This window comes from Aethina tumida, chromosome 7 (assembly GCF_024364675.1).
Source record: "Aethina tumida isolate Nest 87 chromosome 7, icAetTumi1.1, whole genome shotgun sequence".
In the NCBI taxonomy this organism is placed as follows: domain Eukaryota; kingdom Metazoa; phylum Arthropoda; class Insecta; order Coleoptera; family Nitidulidae; genus Aethina; species Aethina tumida.
In genome coordinates this window covers 10,922,111-10,941,033 of record NC_065441.1, presented here as the reverse complement: position 1 = coordinate 10,941,033, position 18,923 = coordinate 10,922,111, and the positions used below count along the sequence as shown (strand labels likewise).

The following is an 18,923-nucleotide window of genomic DNA, read 5'->3' as shown; positions in this document are numbered from 1 at the left end:
GTGCTTATTTATTGTTTAACTAAGAAAAAATAAAATATTACTTACGTATAATTAATTTATACATTTAATATTTAATTAATTTTTTATTCGAATTCAATCATTGTATTTATTTACAGTAAATGAAAGAAAATTAATAACAAAAATTTTATGACGTCAGTGGTTCTGGTCTATATAATAAAGCAGTTTGTTTGTCCACAAATATTCGCTTATTCGGTCCAACGGGGGAGACTGATCAGCGAAAGAGGAGCTTAAAAGTGGGAGTGAATCGTTGTTAGTGAAGGAATAATATAAGAATTCGCAGCGCCCAACAAAAGTGAGATATCAAAATCATAGTTAACACCTATAATATTGCTTGCTGTTTAATATTTAAGGTATGTCTGCCACTTTAACACCAGAGATTGCTACCCCTAGTGGAGTAGCCAGTGCGACCAGTGTGTTTTATTATCTATTATTGCCAACTTTGGTCCTATGGTATGCCTATTGGAAACTATCCAGGAGACACATGGAGGAGTTGGCTGAAAAACTTCCTGGACCCAAAGGTCTTCCGTTACTTGGAAATGCATTGGAATTTGCCGGCTCATCTAGTGGTGAGTTTTTCATTAAATGATTTTTAATTTCATGTGCCTTTACTTATTATTTTCATGTTTTCAAAACGAGTTATATATATATATATATATATATATATATATATATATATATATATATATATATATATATATATTAATTATTAAGTTGTTGTTAAAATGTTTTGCATAAAAAAATGACAAATGACTGAATTTGCAGACTATTGCATATTAAAATATCCATAATTAATAATGATTATCCTTTTTTATATTAAACAATCTAATTTATATATCCAGAACTTGAATAGCATATCAGAAATGCTCAATGAAATATTTGCTCATTGTTTTTAAATAAACAAATATGTAATAAAATATATTTTTATTTAATTTTGTTAATATTTTTTATTTTTTTATGAAAAATATTTCTCAAAAAATTATTGACATATTTTTTATTTTAAAATAATATCAATTAGAATATATTAAATTTTAATTTATTTGCAATTACATATATATTTTTATTTCAACAGATTAATTATATTTTACTTATATTTAATAAGTATTTAACAATTTTTTAATCTATTAAAAAATTTTTATTTTACAATTTTTTATAACTATTTTTAAAAATAATTTCTCAAAACTAATTTAAGACTTTTTTAAACATTATTCAATATTTTATTTGATTCCCATTTGATTTTCAATAATTATTTGAAGAAACATAAATTAAATTACATGATAATGTCGAGTTCATTTTATATGAAACAATTTTAACTAATATAGTTTTCCTCTGTTCCTTTCCTTAATTATAAAACTGTTTTATGATATAAATAAAATTAAATATTCGAGACAAAAATGTAAAAATACGTTCATTAACAAACAAATTAAAATTTTCACGTTGTAAAACTATATTAAAAATATTAGAATTTGTTGAATTGGAACTTCTTTTTCTACGAAGTCAATAGATGATGAATATTAAAAATAAACTTAGTAAAAATATCATTTCAATGGACTTCTTGATCATGACCATTGGGATGTAAGTTCAAAGTAAATTTTAGTTTGGAAAATGATACAAGGATACTAAACATTCTATAAAAAGTCAGTCACCAATACGATGTAACTGGTATAAAAATGTTACACAACAAACAGAAAATAATTATTCCAAACTGGGAAAAATAACATTAATGGTAAGGTGAACAAGATGACCGCAAACTAGAATAACTACACAGGTTATTGTCAAATTCACGTAAAACTGCGTATACATAAGTTTTATTTCAACATTTCCCAACAATGTTAAGGCCGTCAACTGATCATAAAATTCGCAGAAAATTACAATTTTTTTTCCATTAAATTATCGCATTGTCACTTGTCAGCAAGATAATATGTTAATTTATATTCACATTTCCAATTCTTTATAATTAAAACAATAAACATAAAATTATTTTTAGACATCTTCAAGAATATATATCAAAAATCATTTGAATATGGAAGAATAGTTCGCTTGTGGGTTGGCCCAAAACTTATTGTATTCCTTACGGACCCTCAGGATGTTGAAATAATTTTAAGCAGTCATGTGCACATCGACAAGTCATCCGAATACCGTTTCTTCAAACCATGGCTGGGAAATGGTCTCCTTATTTCCACAGGATCGAAATGGAGGGCACACAGGAAACTAATCGCTCCAACATTCCATCTTAACGTACTTAAATCTTTTATCGATCTCTTTAATGCCAATAGCAGAGATGTTGTGAATAAACTGAGGAAGGAAGTAGGAAAGGAATTCGACTGCCACGATTACATGTCTGAAGCCACCGTTGAAATCTTGTTGGGTAAATATTCATTGTAGATCTGAATTTGCTGTTTAATTAAACAACATTAATTGTCTCTAGAAACTGCGATGGGAGTTAGCAAAAATACACAAGACCAAAGTGGTTATGATTACGCGATGGCAGTAATGAAAATGTGCGACATTCTACACTTGAGACACACCAAAGTGTGGCTGAGACCGGACATTATCTTCAATCTCACAAAGTACGGTTCATATCAACAAAAATTAATTGACACCATCCACAGCTTAACACGTAAAGTTATAAAAAAGAAGAAGGCTGATTTTGCTCAAGGAATTACTGGGTCCACTGCTGTCGTACCTGAAGACATCCGTGCTAAGGTTACTGAAAAGGTCGAGAACAAAACTACGGTTGAAGGTATGTCATATGGTCAGTCAGCTGGGCTGAAGGACGACCTGGACGTTGAGGATAACGATATTGGCGAAAAGAAAAGAATGGCATTTTTGGATCTCATGATTGAGGCATCACAAAACGGTGTTGTTATCAACGATGAAGAAATTAAGGAACAAGTAGACACCATTATGTTTGAAGGTCACGACACCACTGCCGCTGGAAGCAGTTTCTTCTTAGCCTTAATGGGAGTACATCAGAATATCCAAGACAAAGTTGTCCAAGAATTGGATGAAATATTCGGCGATTCTGATAGACCTGCTACATTCGCCGATACTTTAGAGATGAAGTACTTAGAACGTTGTCTCATGGAGACATTGAGATTATTCCCTCCTGTGCCTATAATTGCCAGACAAATAAATCAAGATTTGAAAATGGGTAAGTTTTATTTCAGATTAATTAATGATGTTGTTAATGTATTTGAATTCTAGCTTCTGGTAATTACGTGATTCCTGCTGGAGCTACTGTGGTAATTGGTACATTCAAAGTTCACCGTCACGAGGACACTTATCCAAATCCTGACAAATTTGATCCTGACAACTTTTTACCAGAGAAATCTGCTAACAGACACTATTACTCATTCATTCCATTTAGTGCTGGACCAAGAAGCTGTGTTGGTAAGTAACAATTATTAAAAAATATTGTTGTTAGAGTTATTAATTAATTTATAATTTTAGGTCGTAAATATGCAATGTTAAAGTTGAAGGTGCTTCTTTCTACTATTTTAAGGAACTATCGAATTATATCTGATGTCAAACAAGAAGATTTTCAACTTCAAGGTGACATTATTTTGAAACGTGCTGATGGATTTAAAATTAAAGTAGAACCAAGAAAACGAAATGTCAAAGCTACTAATTAACTTTTTCGATTTAACTTGACGATTTCATATTCATATTTCTTTGTTATTTATATTTATTTTTAAGGCTTAGGATTGTTAAATATTTTTAGGTAGTAAAAATAAACATTTAGAATAAATTATTGTTTTCATTATACATCAAACTACTTTTTCAGATAATATAGACATAATATGCAAACATTCTAAATTTTATAATTGTTAAACAGACTCTATTTAATCTAAATAAGCAAACATGTTAATTTTAAAGCGTTACTTATAAAAATATACTGTAATGATTATTTTCTGATAAAATTAGTTTAAAGATCACTGAATAATAAACGTATTTATCAAATTTACTAATTTTAATCATTTTAAAGTTTATCTTAATATATTTCAAGAGACACGTTTAATGTACAGTATTATAATCATAATTTTCGATTCAATTTAGTTTATTTCCGTTTTTAAATTTTAATTTTATTTAGTTTATACAAATTATTAAGATTATTAATCTAATTTGTGATATTAGAAAATAAATATAATTAATTCATCTGTTTTGTAAACAATAACAATATTTTTTGTCAATTTTGAATTTCTTAGTAAATAAACATTTTAATTTTATGAATATATTTTTAAATAAAACTCACATCATGGGAAAAATGCAAGTATGTCATCGTTAGCAATGTTTCCAATTAAAAATACAAAACTGATTATGTTCGAAATCGAGTACTTTATGAATCTCATGAATGATTTTATGTATTTTACAAAATTGTATTGTCTTGTAGGGAAAACGTCAATAATATTTGCATTGAATACAAGCCTTATTAATATTGACTTTTGTGAATAATTCCACTTTTATCACACGTATAAATAGTGAAAATTCGCTCAAGCTGTCGGTAGTTTGTGGTTTTCCATCATTCCTACAGTAAGTACAATTTCCACATTTAACTAGTTATTAAGTAATTTTACATTAATACAACGGATAATATTTATTTTATCACTATTTAATTTAATCAATTTATCAGACCATGTCAACGATTACACCAGAGGTTCCCAGTTCGGGACTATTAACTACCAGTGCTTTTTACTACCTTATAATACCCACATTGGCATTATGGTACATGTACTGGAATATGTCTAGAAAACATTTTAATCAACTTGCCGAAAAGATTCCTGGACCTGTAGGATACCCAATAATTGGAAATGCCTTCGAGTTTGTTGGAAAAGCACCCGGTAAGAACAATTGAACAATAAATTCACTCACTCAAACTCAAACAAAATGGTTATTTATTTTGCAGACATTTTCAAGAGAATTTACAAAAAATCTTTCGAGTATGGGGACGTTGTGAAGTTTTGGGTTGGTCCAAAACTCATCATCTTCTTATTGCATCCCAGTGATGCCGAAATTATTCTCAACAGTCACGTACATATTGACAAATCGCCCGAATATCGTTTCTTCAAACCATGGCTTGGTAACGGACTGTTGATTTCTACCGGCGAAAAATGGAGAGCACACAGAAAACTGATCGCACCAACTTTCCACTTGAACGTCCTGAAATCATTCGTCGACCTGTTCAACGCTAACAGCAGAGAAACTGTAGAGAAGCTCAAGAAAGAAATTGGAAAGGAGTTTGATTGTCACGATTACATGTCTGAAGCCACTGTTGAAATTTTGTTGGGTAAGAATATTACATTATATTATATTGGACGTGAAAGTAAGCAATAAATTACAGAAACCGCCATGGGTGTTAGTAAGAAAACTCAAGATCAAAGTGGATTCGATTATGCCATGGCTGTTATGAAGATGTGTGACATTATCCATCTCCGTCACACGAAATTCTGGCTCAGACCTGACCTGATTTTCAACTTCACTAAATACGGAAACTATCAAGAAAAGCTTATCAACACAATTCACAGTTTAACGCGTAAAGTTATCAAGAGGAAGAAGGCTGATTTTATGCAAGGTATTCGTGGATCTACTGCTGAAGTGCCTGAAAATTTGAAAACTAAGAACTACGAGAAACAAGAGGCCAAGAACAAGACCGTTGTTGAAGGATTATCATATGGACAATCAGCAGGCCTTAAGGATGATCTGGATGTTGATGATGATATTGGAGAGAAGAAGAGAATGGCTTTCTTGGATCTTATGATTGAAGCTTCACAAAACGGCGTTGTTATCAACGATGAGGAAATTAAGGAACAAGTGGATACCATTATGTTTGAGGGACACGATACCACTGCTGCAGGAAGCAGTTTCTTCTTGTCAATGATGGGTATTCACCCACATATTCAAGAACGCGTCGTACAAGAACTGTATGAAATCTTCGGTGACTCGGACAGGCCCGCCACATTTGCCGATACATTGGAAATGAAATATCTTGAGCGTTGTCTTATGGAAACTTTAAGAATGTACCCACCAGTACCGATTATTGCTAGACAGGTCAACCAGGATGTAAAATTATGTAAACACACTCTAATATATTTAAAAAATGTATTATAATAATTATTTGTTTCTAGCCACATCTAACTTAACAGTTCCCGCTGGAGCTACTGTAGTTATTGCAACATTTAAAATTCATCGCAAGGAAGATATTTATCCCAATCCTACTAAATTCGATCCTGACAACTTTTTACCTGAGAGAACCGCCAATAGGCATTACTATGCTTTCATTCCATTCAGTGCTGGACCCAGAAGTTGTGTCGGTAAGTAAAGACTTTTATCCAAAATGTCCTTCCTTAGTTCAGCGCGATCGAAATTGACAACAAATTAAACAAAAATAGTTATGCCATAAAAATTTTCCTTAAACAAACTATGTTTTAATAATTTAATTTGAAAATATTCCAAAGTTCAAGGTATCTTGTAAAAAATAAAAACATATGAAATATTTATGTGAATATGCTAAAGGCAATAAATAAGACAAAACAATATTAGTAATCATGCAGTATCTGTTAATAACAATAATAATAATTAATAGTAATTAATTAATGATTTTATTTTTGTAGGTCGCAAATACGCCATGTTGAAACTTAAAATCTTGCTTTCCACAATTTTGAGAAACTATGTTATCAAATCCGACATAAAGGAAGAAGACTTCCAATTGCAAGGTGATATTATTTTGAAAAGGGCAGAAGGATTTAAAATTAAACTGGAACCTAGGAAATCTTTAGTTAAAGCTTAATATCTAATTTATGTATAAATTAAATGTTGTTATGTGATTGTATAAATTAAAGTTTAAGGCAAGTTGATTTGAGTATTTTATTTAAAAAAAATATTTATTTGACATATTTTAAAATATTCATTACACATTTCCTTCATTAAAAAAATATAATACGTCATCCTTATTGACATTTCATTGACCCGTGATATTTATACAATAATCAATTTTGGCAGTAATGTCAAAACACTGAATAATTAAAATTTAACACTAAAATATAAATTTGTTATAGTTTTTGAAAGAAATTCCTCAAAATGTCTGACTTCAAATTATTAAATCGAGTAAAAAAAATGAAACTGAGAAAAGCGTTGATCGGTGCACAAGTCCAACGGTTAATGGCTGAGCTACCCACATACACCCCTGAAGAATTACGTCGGCTACAAATGCCATACCATGAAGCTTTATATTGTGAAATGACGGAAAATGGCTATTACGAAAGTGTTTATTATATAAAAAGATTAATTGAGTACCAGGAGGAAAGACGAGTGGAGAATGGATTAGAAACCTCTATGGCGAATAAACCGAGATTGCTTCACTCTAAACATATTCTTGATAAGCTTATGGTTGGATTTAGTAAAGCCGAACAATTTTCGCAACAGAGTTATTAATTTCGGAGGTATTTTTATTTGAATATGTTAACTATTACTTTTCCAGATGAATTCTACAACGAAGCTAATCAATATTTGCATATGGCTCACGAGTTCTGCTTTCTAATAGAGGATTGGGAGTGGCTGGGAGAAGAGATTCTTATTAAGTGTTTGAAGAGTTGCAAAAAGCTAGTTGGTTCGGAACGTGAAATAGAAGGAATATGTCGGTTTATGTATGGCAAATTTAAACTTAATACAAGTATACAAGTATATATTAATTAAATTTTTAATTATTAGCTTAACGTTTTCTTAGCTGAGAATATAGATACGGCGATCGAACATTTTGAACTTTGTCGCATAATTTGTGAAGGTCAACACTGGAGAGTAAGACACTTCTTTCCAGAATATACGTTCCCTTTATCGGAAGAAGTATGCTTGACATTGTATAAAGCATACTATGAAAAAGCTAAGCAGTTGTTACGAGTGTATCCAAAGAACGCAGGAAAATATGCAATGCTAGCTAAGAAACGAGCAGTTCAAGGTGCAGGATATATAAACAACCTTTTTTGCTCACATTCACATATTTTTAACATACACCCCATACAACATTCGAAACTGAAATAAGCAAAATATATAAATTAATCAGGAAACTCTTTATACTAACAAATATTTTATATTTCAGCATGCTTTGCGGAGGGTATGACAGAATCTCTATTATTAAAAGGCATTACCGATATGGTAGACAATAATCTGAAAACAGCTATCCAATCTATATTGGCAGGATTAAATATACAACTAAAACATTCAAAGGACCCAGATCCAAGACTAAAACTAGCCGTAGATTGTTTGCGGTAAATTGACTAAGCAAGCTTAATAATTTTATAGAATTGAACTTACAGTAAAGGAAAAACAATTGCTGCTTTGGAAATTTTGATAGTCTTGAAAGACAGTTTGAACATCAAGGGGTTACCGTATTTCATAGCTCAGGCGTATAGATATCTGGGGGAGATTAAATTAGGCAAAGGTGAAGCTGCCGAAGCCACTCCACTTTTAAATATGTCTTTGAATATATTTTTGGAGTTAGATATGTTCAAGGAAATTGAGCAATTACGAACACTCGCTGCGATATCAGCTGGTATATATACATAATATACATTTCATTTAACTTGTAATCTTAATATCAGTATATATATATAGGATATTTTAGGACAAGAACTAATGTCTAAATATACAGACTTAATTATAAAATGTGGACGTAAGGGTCGAGAAGGTACGGAATATTTATCTAGGTTGGTACGATGGAAAGGAACCAGAGAACCATTTTGGAATGAGGATGAAATTAGTTTGCCATCCGGTGATTCAAAGAGTTTCGAGTTGGGGTCCAATATTTCGGAGGTGTGTTTGTCTAGTGGGAATTTAATATTTAATTTAAAAATGTGTCCCATTAATTTATTTAGGTAGTTCCATCGATTGTGACGGAAACGATTAGTTTGGAATATTCTGATGAGGAGAATGTTTCTACTGAAACTGATCTTATTTCTCGTGTGTCATTCTTCCTTGAGATGACGAAAAAAATAGAACAGACTGATGTTAAATCTGAGGAAACGGTAGCAAAAGAAGAGGAAGTTGAGGTTATAAAAGAACAAATAGAAGAAGAGAGTCTGCATGTACCGATTTCCATTACAAACTCATGGATGGAAGTTGATCCGTACTATGGTAATTTTACAGGTGATTTTGTTATACTTAAGGATATAATTATTGAGGGAGAAGGCGAAGAACCCCCTTCACAAAACGTTTGGAAATACGATGAAACCGATATGACTAAAGAAGAGATCCATGAATTGGCCACCCAAGAAGAAGAGGTGTCAGAAACAAATATAGTAGAAATAATGGTAAATGATTTTATACAAATGCATTTTAAAAATTGACTAACTTTGATTTTTTAGGCTTTTGATCAAAAAGGTGAAACTATGTCCGAAAGTACATTAGTCACAGGTGCTGATGATGAAATATCAAATGTAATGGGAGATCATGGGAAAACAGATGAAGTTGTCACAATTGATGAAGTATCCGATGACCAACTATAAGGTTTATTCATATTTCTTTTATTATAATTCTCCCTTCAAATAAAATAAAAATGTATATTAGCATTTACGTTGTAGTAGCCGCAATAAAAATTCTTATATTAACAGGTCTTTTGTATATTATTCGATAATAAAACTTCTTTTAAATTTAAAAAGTGCGAGAAAGAGAAAAGAAGACCAATAAATTATTTGTGAATAAATAGTATACAATTATTTTTTTTAATCATTTAAACTGGTTGTGAATCCAACAAACTAAAAAGGTATCTCTACCTTTTTTTAATGCGATAATTTGATGATCCTGCCTCTCAACAAAATCAAATAAATATCAGTAATCAATAGATTATAATTTATTTAGTAAAATTTATCGTTTCATATAATTTTATAAAGAAGTGCATGTTCAATTAATTACAAATACATTGTCCTCCTGGTCCACATCTACCACCTTTACTCCGGGGAGCAAATGTGCATATTCTTTGGCATTGAATATCATGACACTGGATATATCTTCTTTCTCTAATTAATGATTCATCTGGATCTACATAAAGTGCATAATTAATTAAAATAAATTGTATATAAATAGTTTTACTTACCATTTTCAAATTGAAATGCACTAACAAATAATAAAGTAAATGTGGAAAAAATAAAGAATAGTATTTTAAAATTCATCTTTATATAAAATAAGTAGCACTTGGAGTGTATACTGATTCGACTGATATGTTATACAGGCGATTTTATACTTTAGTATTAAGTACCAGGGGATTTCTGATGTGGGGATTTTTAAAGGAACTATTGAACCAAGTTGACCTCAATAAAATATTATTATTGATGGTGTTCCGATAGACACATATGAAGTCATATTTCCAGAAACTGATTGCATTTGTATGTAAATATTATTTATTATAATAATGCTCAAACAGTTACAAAATTGCATATGATAAAAAATATTTTATAACATTTTTTAGTTAAATGTTTTTGTTTTAATAAAATAAAGGGCTCGTTAAATAAAATAATACAATAAAATACCACATTGAAGACAATATTTTATTTCATTCAAATCAGCGCAGGACTGACAGCTTACAATGTCCAAGCAGCTTGTTGAATAAACATTTATTGGTTATATTGGTTACATAATATCCTTATAATTAAATATTTTTTAGAGATTCGACATGAAAAGTTTTAAGTTAGTCATACATCCAAAGCCTCAGCTAATAAAATGTATTTTTACATCAATTTTCACAATTAATGTGCAAGGTGTCATTTAATGTTTTATCCACTTTGTGCAAGGAGTGCTCTTATCTATAATACGTAAGAATGTTAAAGTATTCTCGTGAAGTTTATTATGAAATCCCTTAGCTCAACATCGTCAAACTTTAACAACGTCAAAACAAAGATCTTAGTTTGTGAGTTTTAACACCTTTGGCCTTATTAGAGTTGGAGAAAGAGTTTCAAGTCAAGGGACTTCACATTTTTGTTTATTTCATAATTATGAGATTTCGGTTAATAGTATTAAATTTAGCGTTGTAGTTTAGGGTAAACAAAATACTATAACCAAAATCAAAAGGGCCTTTAATATGCTGGTCATTTGATATGTTTTTATATATTAAAAACAAGATGTTTTGTCTGCATTACACAAACATAGCCTTAGGTCTAAACATTTAAGGGTTACTACTATCTATTCAATAGAAGTGCGTAGTTCCATCTCGCTAGTCCGTTTTAATAGCCTTGTCGTTATATAATTGCCTAGAATATTCTCAAAATTTATAAAATTGTGGTTATCCGGCTGCCTAGTGTTACGACCAAAAAAATGAAAATCTTAAGGAGGGAGGGAAATGTGGATTACATAACCATTTATGAAGATTCTTGAAATGTTTTCCGACAATTATTCCCTAGGTTATAATTAAATAATCGGGGAAAATGTTTCAAAACAGCCCTTTCAAGCTTACGTAACCAACATTTGCAAAACAAAAAATTATAAAATTCTCATTTATTTGGGTCCTTGCGCGTCCTCTCTCTGTTTGTATGAAATAACCACATTTTTATAAACTTAGAGAATGTCCTGGTCAGGGTATTGTTGACTGTCTAGGTGTCAACAAGAAGAGATCCTCATTTAATATAGCTGTACTTTGTTGCCTTTCTTGGCGGCCACTGGCAATTTCTCTCCTGTCAAAAAGGGATTCTCCCTCGCAGTCTGAAAACCAAATGCTAGTATCTAGTATTGGACTTATCACTTTACCTCTAACTCACCTCTTCATATCCTTGAAACTTTTTGGCCACCAAATTCTTATGTTGAAATCCGGGATTCAACTAAAATAATTAATTCAAATATTTACAGAAAAGGCAGTCAAAATTTAACATTAGTGTATTTTCATTATTTTAAATAAAACACATTAACAATTTCGATGAAGTCTATATAAAATGATAATCAAAAGTTAAGGTAATATTTTTGTATTTGTGTGCAATTTAATGTTACCTTGAAAGAATGTTGAAGAAATCTGTTGAATTCCATATCGTCAATGCCTTCCATGGAATCATCCACCATTGAACCAGCAGGATTTGGACAGTGGAACATATGTTCCGTGTCACACATACAATCCTGCGCTGCCTGATAGTGGCGGCTGTATAAAGCACTGTTTTCAAAATCTTCAATACAACCATTCTCAGCTGAAAAGAGTTTATGTTGTAATATTGTGTTCAAAATTAAATTAATAAATAGTTACCGGTATATCCAACTGGACAGGGATTCGGAGGATTACAATAAGCGGGCAGAGTATCGGTTTTAACTTCATGTTTATTCTTGATGCCCTCAGGCCTGAAAAGTTGGTGGCCGTCTCCTCCAGCACCAGACACGTACTGGTTACTCCATAAACTACTATGCTGTAGAAATTCCTTTGACACAAAAGTTACATTTATTAACACTTCTACAGATATCTTTTTAAATGTTTCAACTCTGTTAAAACATATTTTGCTGACGTGCACTGATAAACTTTTCTTACTACTGAATACGTTTTAGTTACATCCACACTTACTTGATCTCTGATACTAGGATGGATATTGATGTCCCCCAGACTATCGTAGTCCAAAGGATACATCCTTTCACCTTCCAATCCTCGTGTTAGTGAACGACCATCTAAAGGCAAACCGTCGTTCAAGTCCAAATAAGACATGTCCGACATCTGTTTAGAATTTAAACGATTTACTAGATCGCGAAGGAATATTCCCGACAAAATCGTGTCCTAAAAAGTACAACACAGATAACCCCTACGTTTACAATGTATGTAGTATGGGTACCTTTCCTGGTGGAACATAGCAGAACACCCCCGTTAGGGACCATAATAATATGGTCAACTTCATCTTGGCTCGAGAGACCTGAGAATGAATATCTTATTAATTAATAATATGGGGATGTAATTTAAAATATACTTCTGCAGCAACAAACAAAAATGTGCTAGGGGAAAAGAATTTTATTCAAATATCCAAGTTTTTGGAATAAGTATAATTTGTTGTTTTTAGTTTTTTAAATAATTTGCAAAATTTCTTACTCTTTTAAGTAGGAGGTAGGAATGAAAATTCCTAAATAGGTTTATTTTCACATCTCATTTTCACCATCTGTTGACTTATACTTTTCCCCAGCTAGGCTAGATATGGTTTAAATAAAATGTTTGATAACTTCATAATTCAGTCTAAACATAATGTTTTCTAAAATATTATAAGAAATTAGGATTATGCTTTAGTAATATTCTGATAAAAGTAATTTTAATTCTCATAAAATTGCCATAATTAACGAAAATTATATTCACATTTCATAAAGGGAATAAAAAATAAAAAAACAAATAATACGCTAGAAACAACCATTAGTTATAAACTCTAATTAACTTTGTTTTTTAAACAGAGAATAATATTTTCTGTTATTAAATTATAATTCGAGTTGCTACGTATAGATATTATACATGTTTAAAAATAATTATACGTTTCACATGAAAAAAAAAACGTAGAACGGAGTTATATAGAGACAATAAAAAGTACAACGCTGTTTATGATTTTAAAGTACACCGGTTACGAGCGTTCGCAACATAAAATCCCACCCTTAAAATGAAATTACAAGAGTTAAATTAAACGAGCTTCCACTAATTTAGACTAATTTACAACGTCTAACTCGAATTATGATTGCTTGTTCTATAAATAATCTTTTGCAAACTTCATATCCTATTTAATAAGTTTCTTGATGGAATATTATGTCGGAGGTTGTTTGACACGACTGAACGATTTACGTATTTACTTCAATTTAAATATCAAATTTGTGTCGACGCTCGCGTTCAATAATAACATTTTGTTTGAATTATTCAAGCAAAAATATACGCCTCTTTTTTATAGACGGGTAAATATTTGTTTCAATTAATTATATATTCTGTGATTTAATTGTAAATAACAAATAAATTACAAATATGTAAATCCCTGGAAAAACAAATCAGATTTACCTAACGTTGTAATAAATATTACGTACGAATATAGCCCAAAACAAATGTTTACCTATGGCAAATCTTTTTTTCATATTACCCTTATTGTTACATTAGCATGATATGCAAATATATATTTTTTATTAAATTTTTCATAGGCAATATAGATATTAGCATTTGTCTGCATAATTATGCCTTTTAATTAAATTTTCTAAATTCACTAATCTAATAGTCATTTTTACGTACGTTGAATTATTTAATTTTTTCCAGTACATTAGTTTCATTATCATTAATTATTTATTATATACAAATAAAGTTCGAAGGAATTTACTGTTTAATTTCTTAAAGAAAGGTCCTAAAATATTGATTATTTTATTTTATTTTAAATACAAATTATTGCAAATTTTCGTTATAATATTATAACGAAATATTAGAATCGTAATAAAAGAAACTTGAGCAAATTTATACACCCAAGAAAAATTGGACTGTTCCACCCCATTTCGGACGAAGGAAAGCTAGAAATCCATTTTACATAGAAAATGTTGATTTAGAGCTGTTCGCATGCGAGGTTTTCTATAAATACCGAAGCGAGATTCGCCCTGCCAGCTCAAACATGAATGAACCACCTGTTAGGTCAACCTATTCTTTTAAGCTCCGGATTATTTCTACTTCGCAATAAATTTAACAGTAACTCTTATCTTATAATAAGTATGCTAATTTATTTAATTACATTTGGCTAATTACTCTAATAACAACAAGATTATCGTTAAATTTATTACTCCTGAGGGAACACGATGACGTGTCAGTTTGCAAATGTGCTCGACCTATCTACAATGGCATTTCAGATGCAATTTCAAGCATAAAAAAATTAATATAAGCATATGCAACAAATCGATAGAAAATAATAATAATAATGCTGATAGTTTACGCCCTCCAATTTCAAACACGGAAAATGTTTGTCTAGGTACTTACCCAAATGGGTCTTCAACACAAGTGGGACGGAGACCGTCTCAATGTGAATCAATGGGAATACGGCGCAGGAGGAGCCGTCGCGACGCGGGCGTCAGTTCGGTTCGTTCCGGTAAATCGATGTTGTGTGCTCACGTTAATTGTAAACATACAAAAGGACTAAAACCATTTTGTAAAGTTCAATCGGTTCATGATAGCAGAATAAGAGATTTCGTAGGGAGAGACTCTTTTATGATTGTGGCACTTGGTAGTTTGGAAATAAAATGAATTCAATAATAAAAAGAAAATAAATTTCCATAGGAAACAACTTGTTTCACAAATCGATCTAAGTTCCTATATGTAAATGTAGGAGTTTGTTTATTTGATTTTTACTCTAAATATTTTCTACAAGTATTATTTTCTGAATTTCATACACTATTATTATCTAATATACTGTGTATACAGGTGATATTGATTTATCATTTTATAAAGGTCGTCTTTTTTAGATATTTTATATGAAATACAATTTGGTGGATTCAACACAATAAAACAATTTTTTTTAGTGAATCTATAAAAGCATATTAAAAAAAAATAATAACGAAGTAAAACCATCAAAATAAAAAATACGTATTGTGTACAAAAACACGTACAAAAATAAAACACAATTAACTATTCAGTAATAAAACACAAAATATTTGATACAAGTGTGTATAATTAAATAAAAACTTAAACACGCACTAATTCAGTAAATGCAATCTTGTTATCATTTTTATTTTGAACAGTTTTTTAATAAGAATTAATTGACAATAACTTTTGTTGATTGACTACAATTGACAAATAATTATTTGTATTGTAATATTGAATCATATTTAATATACAAATGTAAGAAATTTTAATGTATTTCTTGTATTCTATTAAAATCATAATTAAACTTGTTTTACTTTTACATTTTTTTAAATTCAATGAAAAGTTGGTTGCCTACGACAAATAATTAATTGACATTTTTAAACATTTAAGTATTTTTTGCATTTCCCTCATATTTAATAAAGTATTTTTTATTTTGCAAAATTATGTTAATTTAATAAAAAAGAATGAACAATAGAAATTTAAAAATCCCGCGATATACATATTGAGTTGTTCTTGGTTTCCCGCCATAGTGCGCCAGCCACCGTTACATGACATTTTAGTTTGTCTGAGAACATAGAGGTTTATTGAATTTCGTCAAAATGTCTGAAACTAATGAAAATCCGGCTGAACAAGAGCAAAATGCAGAGGATTCCGACGTAGTAACATTGACTTTAAACGATGTCCTGGAACTTGAAGAGGAAATTTACGAAGAATCTGCTGCGGTATTGGGAGCTTCAAGTAGCAAATGTTGTTCATATCCAGATGTAAGTTTGATAAATTTGTTTCTTTTTGTTTTGTAGATCTATAACTACGCATGTTTTAGGGCTACATTAAACGCCAGGCATTGTATTCATGTCTTACATGTATACCAGAAGCAAAAACTGACATTGAAAAATCTGCTGGGGTTTGTTTGGCTTGCACTTTCCACTGTCATGATGGTCATGAACTGATTGAATTGTATACGAAACGAAATTTCCGTTGCGACTGTGGAAACACAAAGTTTCCAAATGGCAAATGCAACTTGTACAGTGACAAGAATCCAGTGAATGATATGAATTTGTACAACCAAAACTTCACTGGTGTTTATTGTACTTGTCACAAGCCATATCCAGATCCTGAGGATAATATTGCTGATGAGATGATTCAATGTGTGGTGTGTGAAGACTGGTATCACACCAGACATTTAGGTGTTCCTATGCCTAAAAATTTTGCAGGTATAACAATTGATTACACTTCCAACTATTTTTTTGACCCCTCTTATAATATTTGTTTTAACTTTTTGTTTGGCAATAATTTATATATTCAAATTAATTAGGGAATCATATGTAAAAATTCTAAAAAATAATATTTTTTGTTCATAACTATGATAAAACAAATTGAGTATTTTAATTTGTTCTCTATTATATGTTTGATTTTTATTTACAGAAATGATTTGTGAATCTTGCATAAAAGATCATGAATTTTTGTTGCATTATGACCAATTTGGTTGTGATAAAGAAACTGATGAATCTGAAAATGTCGAAGTGGAAAAAGAAGACAACACTAAAGAGACTGAAAAAGAAAGTGAGACGTCATATCCTGGATGCAAAAAGCCTAAAACAAAGTCTGATAAGGTCACAACTAAATTTTTCAATGAATTTACTTGGAGGAAAGAACTTTGCACCTGTGATGATTGCTTAAAAATGTATGAAGATGAAGAAATAACTTTTCTTCTGGACTCTGAAGACCCAGTTCATCTTTATGAAGAAAGGGCAAAAGCACAAGCTAAAGAAGTAACTGAAGAGAGTGAGAAAAAATTACTAAATTCACTACCAAGGGCAGCTCTATTGGACACCCTCACTGCTTACAATGATCTGAAGGACTCCTTATCCAAGTATTTGCAGAAATTCGCCGAGAACAAAAAAGTTGTTCGCGAAGAGGACATCAGAGAATTTTTCGAGGAGCTTAAGGCTAACAAGAGGCAACGTACCGAAGTTTAGATTCTGTTAATTTATCCTGAAAAAATTAAAAGTAATTTTAATGTTATATATACATTTAAATATATCAATATTCATTCTATATCATTTGATGTATCAATCAAAATTTAGATTTCTTTAAATAATATTATATTTATTAATCTCCAATAAAAAAATTACAGGTTGGGTAACAATAAAAATGGGACATCCAAACATTTTTTTCCATGACCAAAATACACAAATCCGTATCTGGGAGTATTCAAGTAGTGGAAAAATAGCATTCCAGGCCAATACATTGGTTTAATCACTACCAAGGTGTCGCCAGCCACTAAATGATGCATATAACATCCTTCTGGAATATCAGTGTCACATGAATCCAAAAAATCAATGGCCAATGTAAAATCGTCCCTAGTTAACAAATTTGTGTTCCACATTTGAGTTGGAGGTCTGTAATGCAAAAACGATTTAATCTCTCTTGATTCCAATTCGGTGAGTCCGTCGAATGTTCTGTTTTCGACGACCACCCCATCCGGTCTTTTGAATAGTGCACCCCTTGGAATTAAAACTGCTTCATGATTTAAATAATAAACAGTTGCGGACAATCGGTCTTCTTCCTTCAATCGTCGTATTTGGGGTGTTTCGATTGTAACATCTTTCACTGTCTCACCTTTTTCAATGAGAACGTCTATGACTAGTGCTGGATCGCCTTGAAATATGGTCGTGCATAACGGAGTTAAAAGTTTACCGTTTTCTGTAGGCAGTGGTAAAAGACCCCAGTTCACACAGTCTCGACTGTAGTAAAAAGTTCTTGCGTTTAATACATCTTTTACAAAACCATACGATATGTAATAATCCTTTTCGGCCCCGAATATTTTTCCCCAAAAGTAAATCTTGCTGAAGTGATTCTCGTTTTGCAATATCAGTAAGGAGTTATACAAAACGGTGCTCTCTTCTGTAGTAAGGGTTCTTCCAGCTTGACCTGTGAAGTCCAATGTATTTAGAATTACATCCAAGTTCATTTTAGTGAACTAATTGACAGCAAACGTCAGTGTTTTGAAAATACATATGTTATGATTGGTCTGTTTTATGAGTCGTTCGTAGAATTATTCTTATACTAGTATGTGTTTGTAATTAACTTGAAATAATAAAAAGCCATTTAAATAATAGTCTGATATTGCTCAAATGATAATATAGTTGGTTTATTAAATTAAAAATTATGCTTTAAATTGTGAAAATTGTTTTGTCTAGTTTTAATATAATGAATAAATTATACGAAATATCAAAATAATTCAATTTGTTAGTGTAAATTGTTATCAAATAGTATAATTCTATAAATAAAATAAAAATAAATAATTTTTTTAAGTAATCTTCAACAAATTTATTGGTCAATTTTTATAATAACTTTATAAAACAAAATTTTCTTTTAG

At 30.6% G+C, this 18,923-nt stretch overlaps 6 protein-coding genes and 1 long non-coding RNA gene across 7 annotated transcripts; 4 read left to right on the top strand and 3 right to left on the bottom strand.

The window, feature by feature from the left end:
• Positions 1 to 165: 165 nt before the first annotated feature.
• LOC109599182 (cytochrome P450 4g15-like) lies at positions 166 to 3,769 on the top strand. The gene is made up of 6 exons (XM_049969924.1): positions 166 to 313; positions 372 to 587; positions 2,006 to 2,386; positions 2,447 to 3,172; positions 3,226 to 3,411; positions 3,472 to 3,769. Exons 2-6 carry the CDS (start codon positions 374 to 376, stop codon positions 3,651 to 3,653), a joined length of 1,689 nt encoding a protein of 562 aa, XP_049825881.1. The 5' UTR covers positions 166 to 313; positions 372 to 373; the 3' UTR covers positions 3,654 to 3,769.
• An 882-nt stretch (positions 3,770 to 4,651) lies between these two features.
• On the top strand, positions 4,652 to 6,872 carry LOC126266327 (cytochrome P450 4g15-like). The gene is made up of 5 exons (XM_049970243.1): positions 4,652 to 4,859; positions 4,925 to 5,305; positions 5,360 to 6,088; positions 6,144 to 6,329; positions 6,630 to 6,872. The coding sequence occupies exons 1-5, from the start codon at positions 4,655 to 4,657 to the stop codon at positions 6,803 to 6,805; spliced, it is 1,677 nt and encodes a 558-aa protein (XP_049826200.1). The 5' UTR covers positions 4,652 to 4,654; the 3' UTR covers positions 6,806 to 6,872.
• A 166-nt stretch (positions 6,873 to 7,038) lies between these two features.
• LOC109599204 (uncharacterized) lies at positions 7,039 to 9,617 on the top strand. The gene is made up of 8 exons (XM_020015152.2): positions 7,039 to 7,441; positions 7,496 to 7,687; positions 7,742 to 7,969; positions 8,111 to 8,279; positions 8,328 to 8,563; positions 8,636 to 8,823; positions 8,886 to 9,320; positions 9,375 to 9,617. Exons 1-8 carry the CDS (start codon positions 7,096 to 7,098, stop codon positions 9,513 to 9,515), a joined length of 1,935 nt encoding a protein of 644 aa, XP_019870711.2. The 5' UTR covers positions 7,039 to 7,095; the 3' UTR covers positions 9,516 to 9,617.
• Positions 9,618 to 9,835: 218 nt separating this feature from the next.
• On the bottom strand, positions 9,836 to 10,219 carry LOC126266328 (uncharacterized). Its single transcript, XR_007548744.1, has 2 exons — positions 10,103 to 10,219; positions 9,836 to 10,047 (listed from the first exon to the last, which is right to left on the bottom strand). It is a non-coding gene; the product is annotated as an uncharacterized LOC126266328 (long non-coding RNA).
• A 313-nt stretch (positions 10,220 to 10,532) lies between these two features.
• Positions 10,533 to 14,957, bottom strand: LOC109599206 (uncharacterized). The gene is made up of 7 exons (XM_049970244.1): positions 14,939 to 14,957; positions 12,801 to 12,878; positions 12,539 to 12,745; positions 12,230 to 12,398; positions 11,983 to 12,173; positions 11,757 to 11,816; positions 10,533 to 11,700 (listed from the first exon to the last, which is right to left on the bottom strand). The coding sequence occupies exons 2-7, from the start codon at positions 12,861 to 12,863 to the stop codon at positions 11,620 to 11,622; spliced, it is 771 nt and encodes a 256-aa protein (XP_049826201.1). The 5' UTR covers positions 12,864 to 12,878; positions 14,939 to 14,957; the 3' UTR covers positions 10,533 to 11,619.
• A 1,054-nt stretch (positions 14,958 to 16,011) lies between these two features.
• On the top strand, positions 16,012 to 17,599 carry LOC109599195 (putative E3 ubiquitin-protein ligase UBR7). Its single transcript, XM_020015143.2, has 3 exons — positions 16,012 to 16,305; positions 16,365 to 16,755; positions 16,967 to 17,599. The coding sequence occupies exons 1-3, from the start codon at positions 16,141 to 16,143 to the stop codon at positions 17,518 to 17,520; spliced, it is 1,110 nt and encodes a 369-aa protein (XP_019870702.1). The 5' UTR covers positions 16,012 to 16,140; the 3' UTR covers positions 17,521 to 17,599.
• A 42-nt stretch (positions 17,600 to 17,641) lies between these two features.
• On the bottom strand, positions 17,642 to 18,745 carry LOC109599196 (radial spoke head protein 9 homolog). The gene has a single exon (XM_049970004.1). The coding sequence runs from the start codon at positions 18,513 to 18,515 to the stop codon at positions 17,673 to 17,675; it is 843 nt and encodes a 280-aa protein (XP_049825961.1). The 5' UTR covers positions 18,516 to 18,745; the 3' UTR covers positions 17,642 to 17,672.
• Positions 18,746 to 18,923: the final 178 nt, after the last annotated feature.

Bases quoted from the DNA above. Each gene is read 5' to 3' on its own strand.
- LOC109599195 (XM_020015143.2), top strand. From the start codon at position 16,141: ATGTCTGAAACTAATGAAAATCCGGCTGAACAAGAGCAAAATGCAGAG. The intron at 16,306-16,364 runs GTAAGTTTGATA...CGCATGTTTTAG, and splicing joins AATGTTGTTCATATCCAGAT to GGCTACATTAAACGCCAGGC. The intron at 16,756-16,966 runs GTATAACAATTG...TTTTATTTACAG, and splicing joins TATGCCTAAAAATTTTGCAG to AAATGATTTGTGAATCTTGC.
- LOC109599196 (XM_049970004.1), bottom strand. From the start codon at position 18,515: ATGAACTTGGATGTAATTCTAAATACATTGGACTTCACAGGTCAAGCT.
- LOC109599204 (XM_020015152.2), top strand. From the start codon at position 7,096: ATGTCTGACTTCAAATTATTAAATCGAGTAAAAAAAATGAAACTGAGA. The intron at 7,688-7,741 runs GTATACAAGTAT...ACGTTTTCTTAG, and splicing joins CAAATTTAAACTTAATACAA to CTGAGAATATAGATACGGCG. The intron at 8,824-8,885 runs GTGTGTTTGTCT...TAATTTATTTAG, and splicing joins TGGGGTCCAATATTTCGGAG to GTAGTTCCATCGATTGTGAC.
- LOC109599206 (XM_049970244.1), bottom strand. From the start codon at position 12,863: ATGAAGTTGACCATATTATTATGGTCCCTAACGGGGGTGTTCTGCTAT. The intron at 12,174-12,229 runs GTAACTATTTAT...AACTCTTTTCAG, and splicing joins CTGTCCAGTTGGATATACCG to CTGAGAATGGTTGTATTGAA. The intron at 11,701-11,756 runs GTGAGTTAGAGG...TTTGGTTTTCAG, and splicing joins AGTTTCAAGGATATGAAGAG to ACTGCGAGGGAGAATCCCTT.
- LOC126266327 (XM_049970243.1), top strand. From the start codon at position 4,655: ATGTCAACGATTACACCAGAGGTTCCCAGTTCGGGACTATTAACTACC. The intron at 5,306-5,359 runs GTAAGAATATTA...AATAAATTACAG, and splicing joins CACTGTTGAAATTTTGTTGG to AAACCGCCATGGGTGTTAGT. The intron at 6,089-6,143 runs GTAAACACACTC...ATTTGTTTCTAG, and splicing joins CAACCAGGATGTAAAATTAT to CCACATCTAACTTAACAGTT.
- LOC109599182 (XM_049969924.1), top strand. From the start codon at position 374: ATGTCTGCCACTTTAACACCAGAGATTGCTACCCCTAGTGGAGTAGCC. The intron at 588-2,005 runs GTGAGTTTTTCA...AATTATTTTTAG, and splicing joins ATTTGCCGGCTCATCTAGTG to ACATCTTCAAGAATATATAT. The intron at 3,173-3,225 runs GTAAGTTTTATT...TTTGAATTCTAG, and splicing joins AAATCAAGATTTGAAAATGG to CTTCTGGTAATTACGTGATT.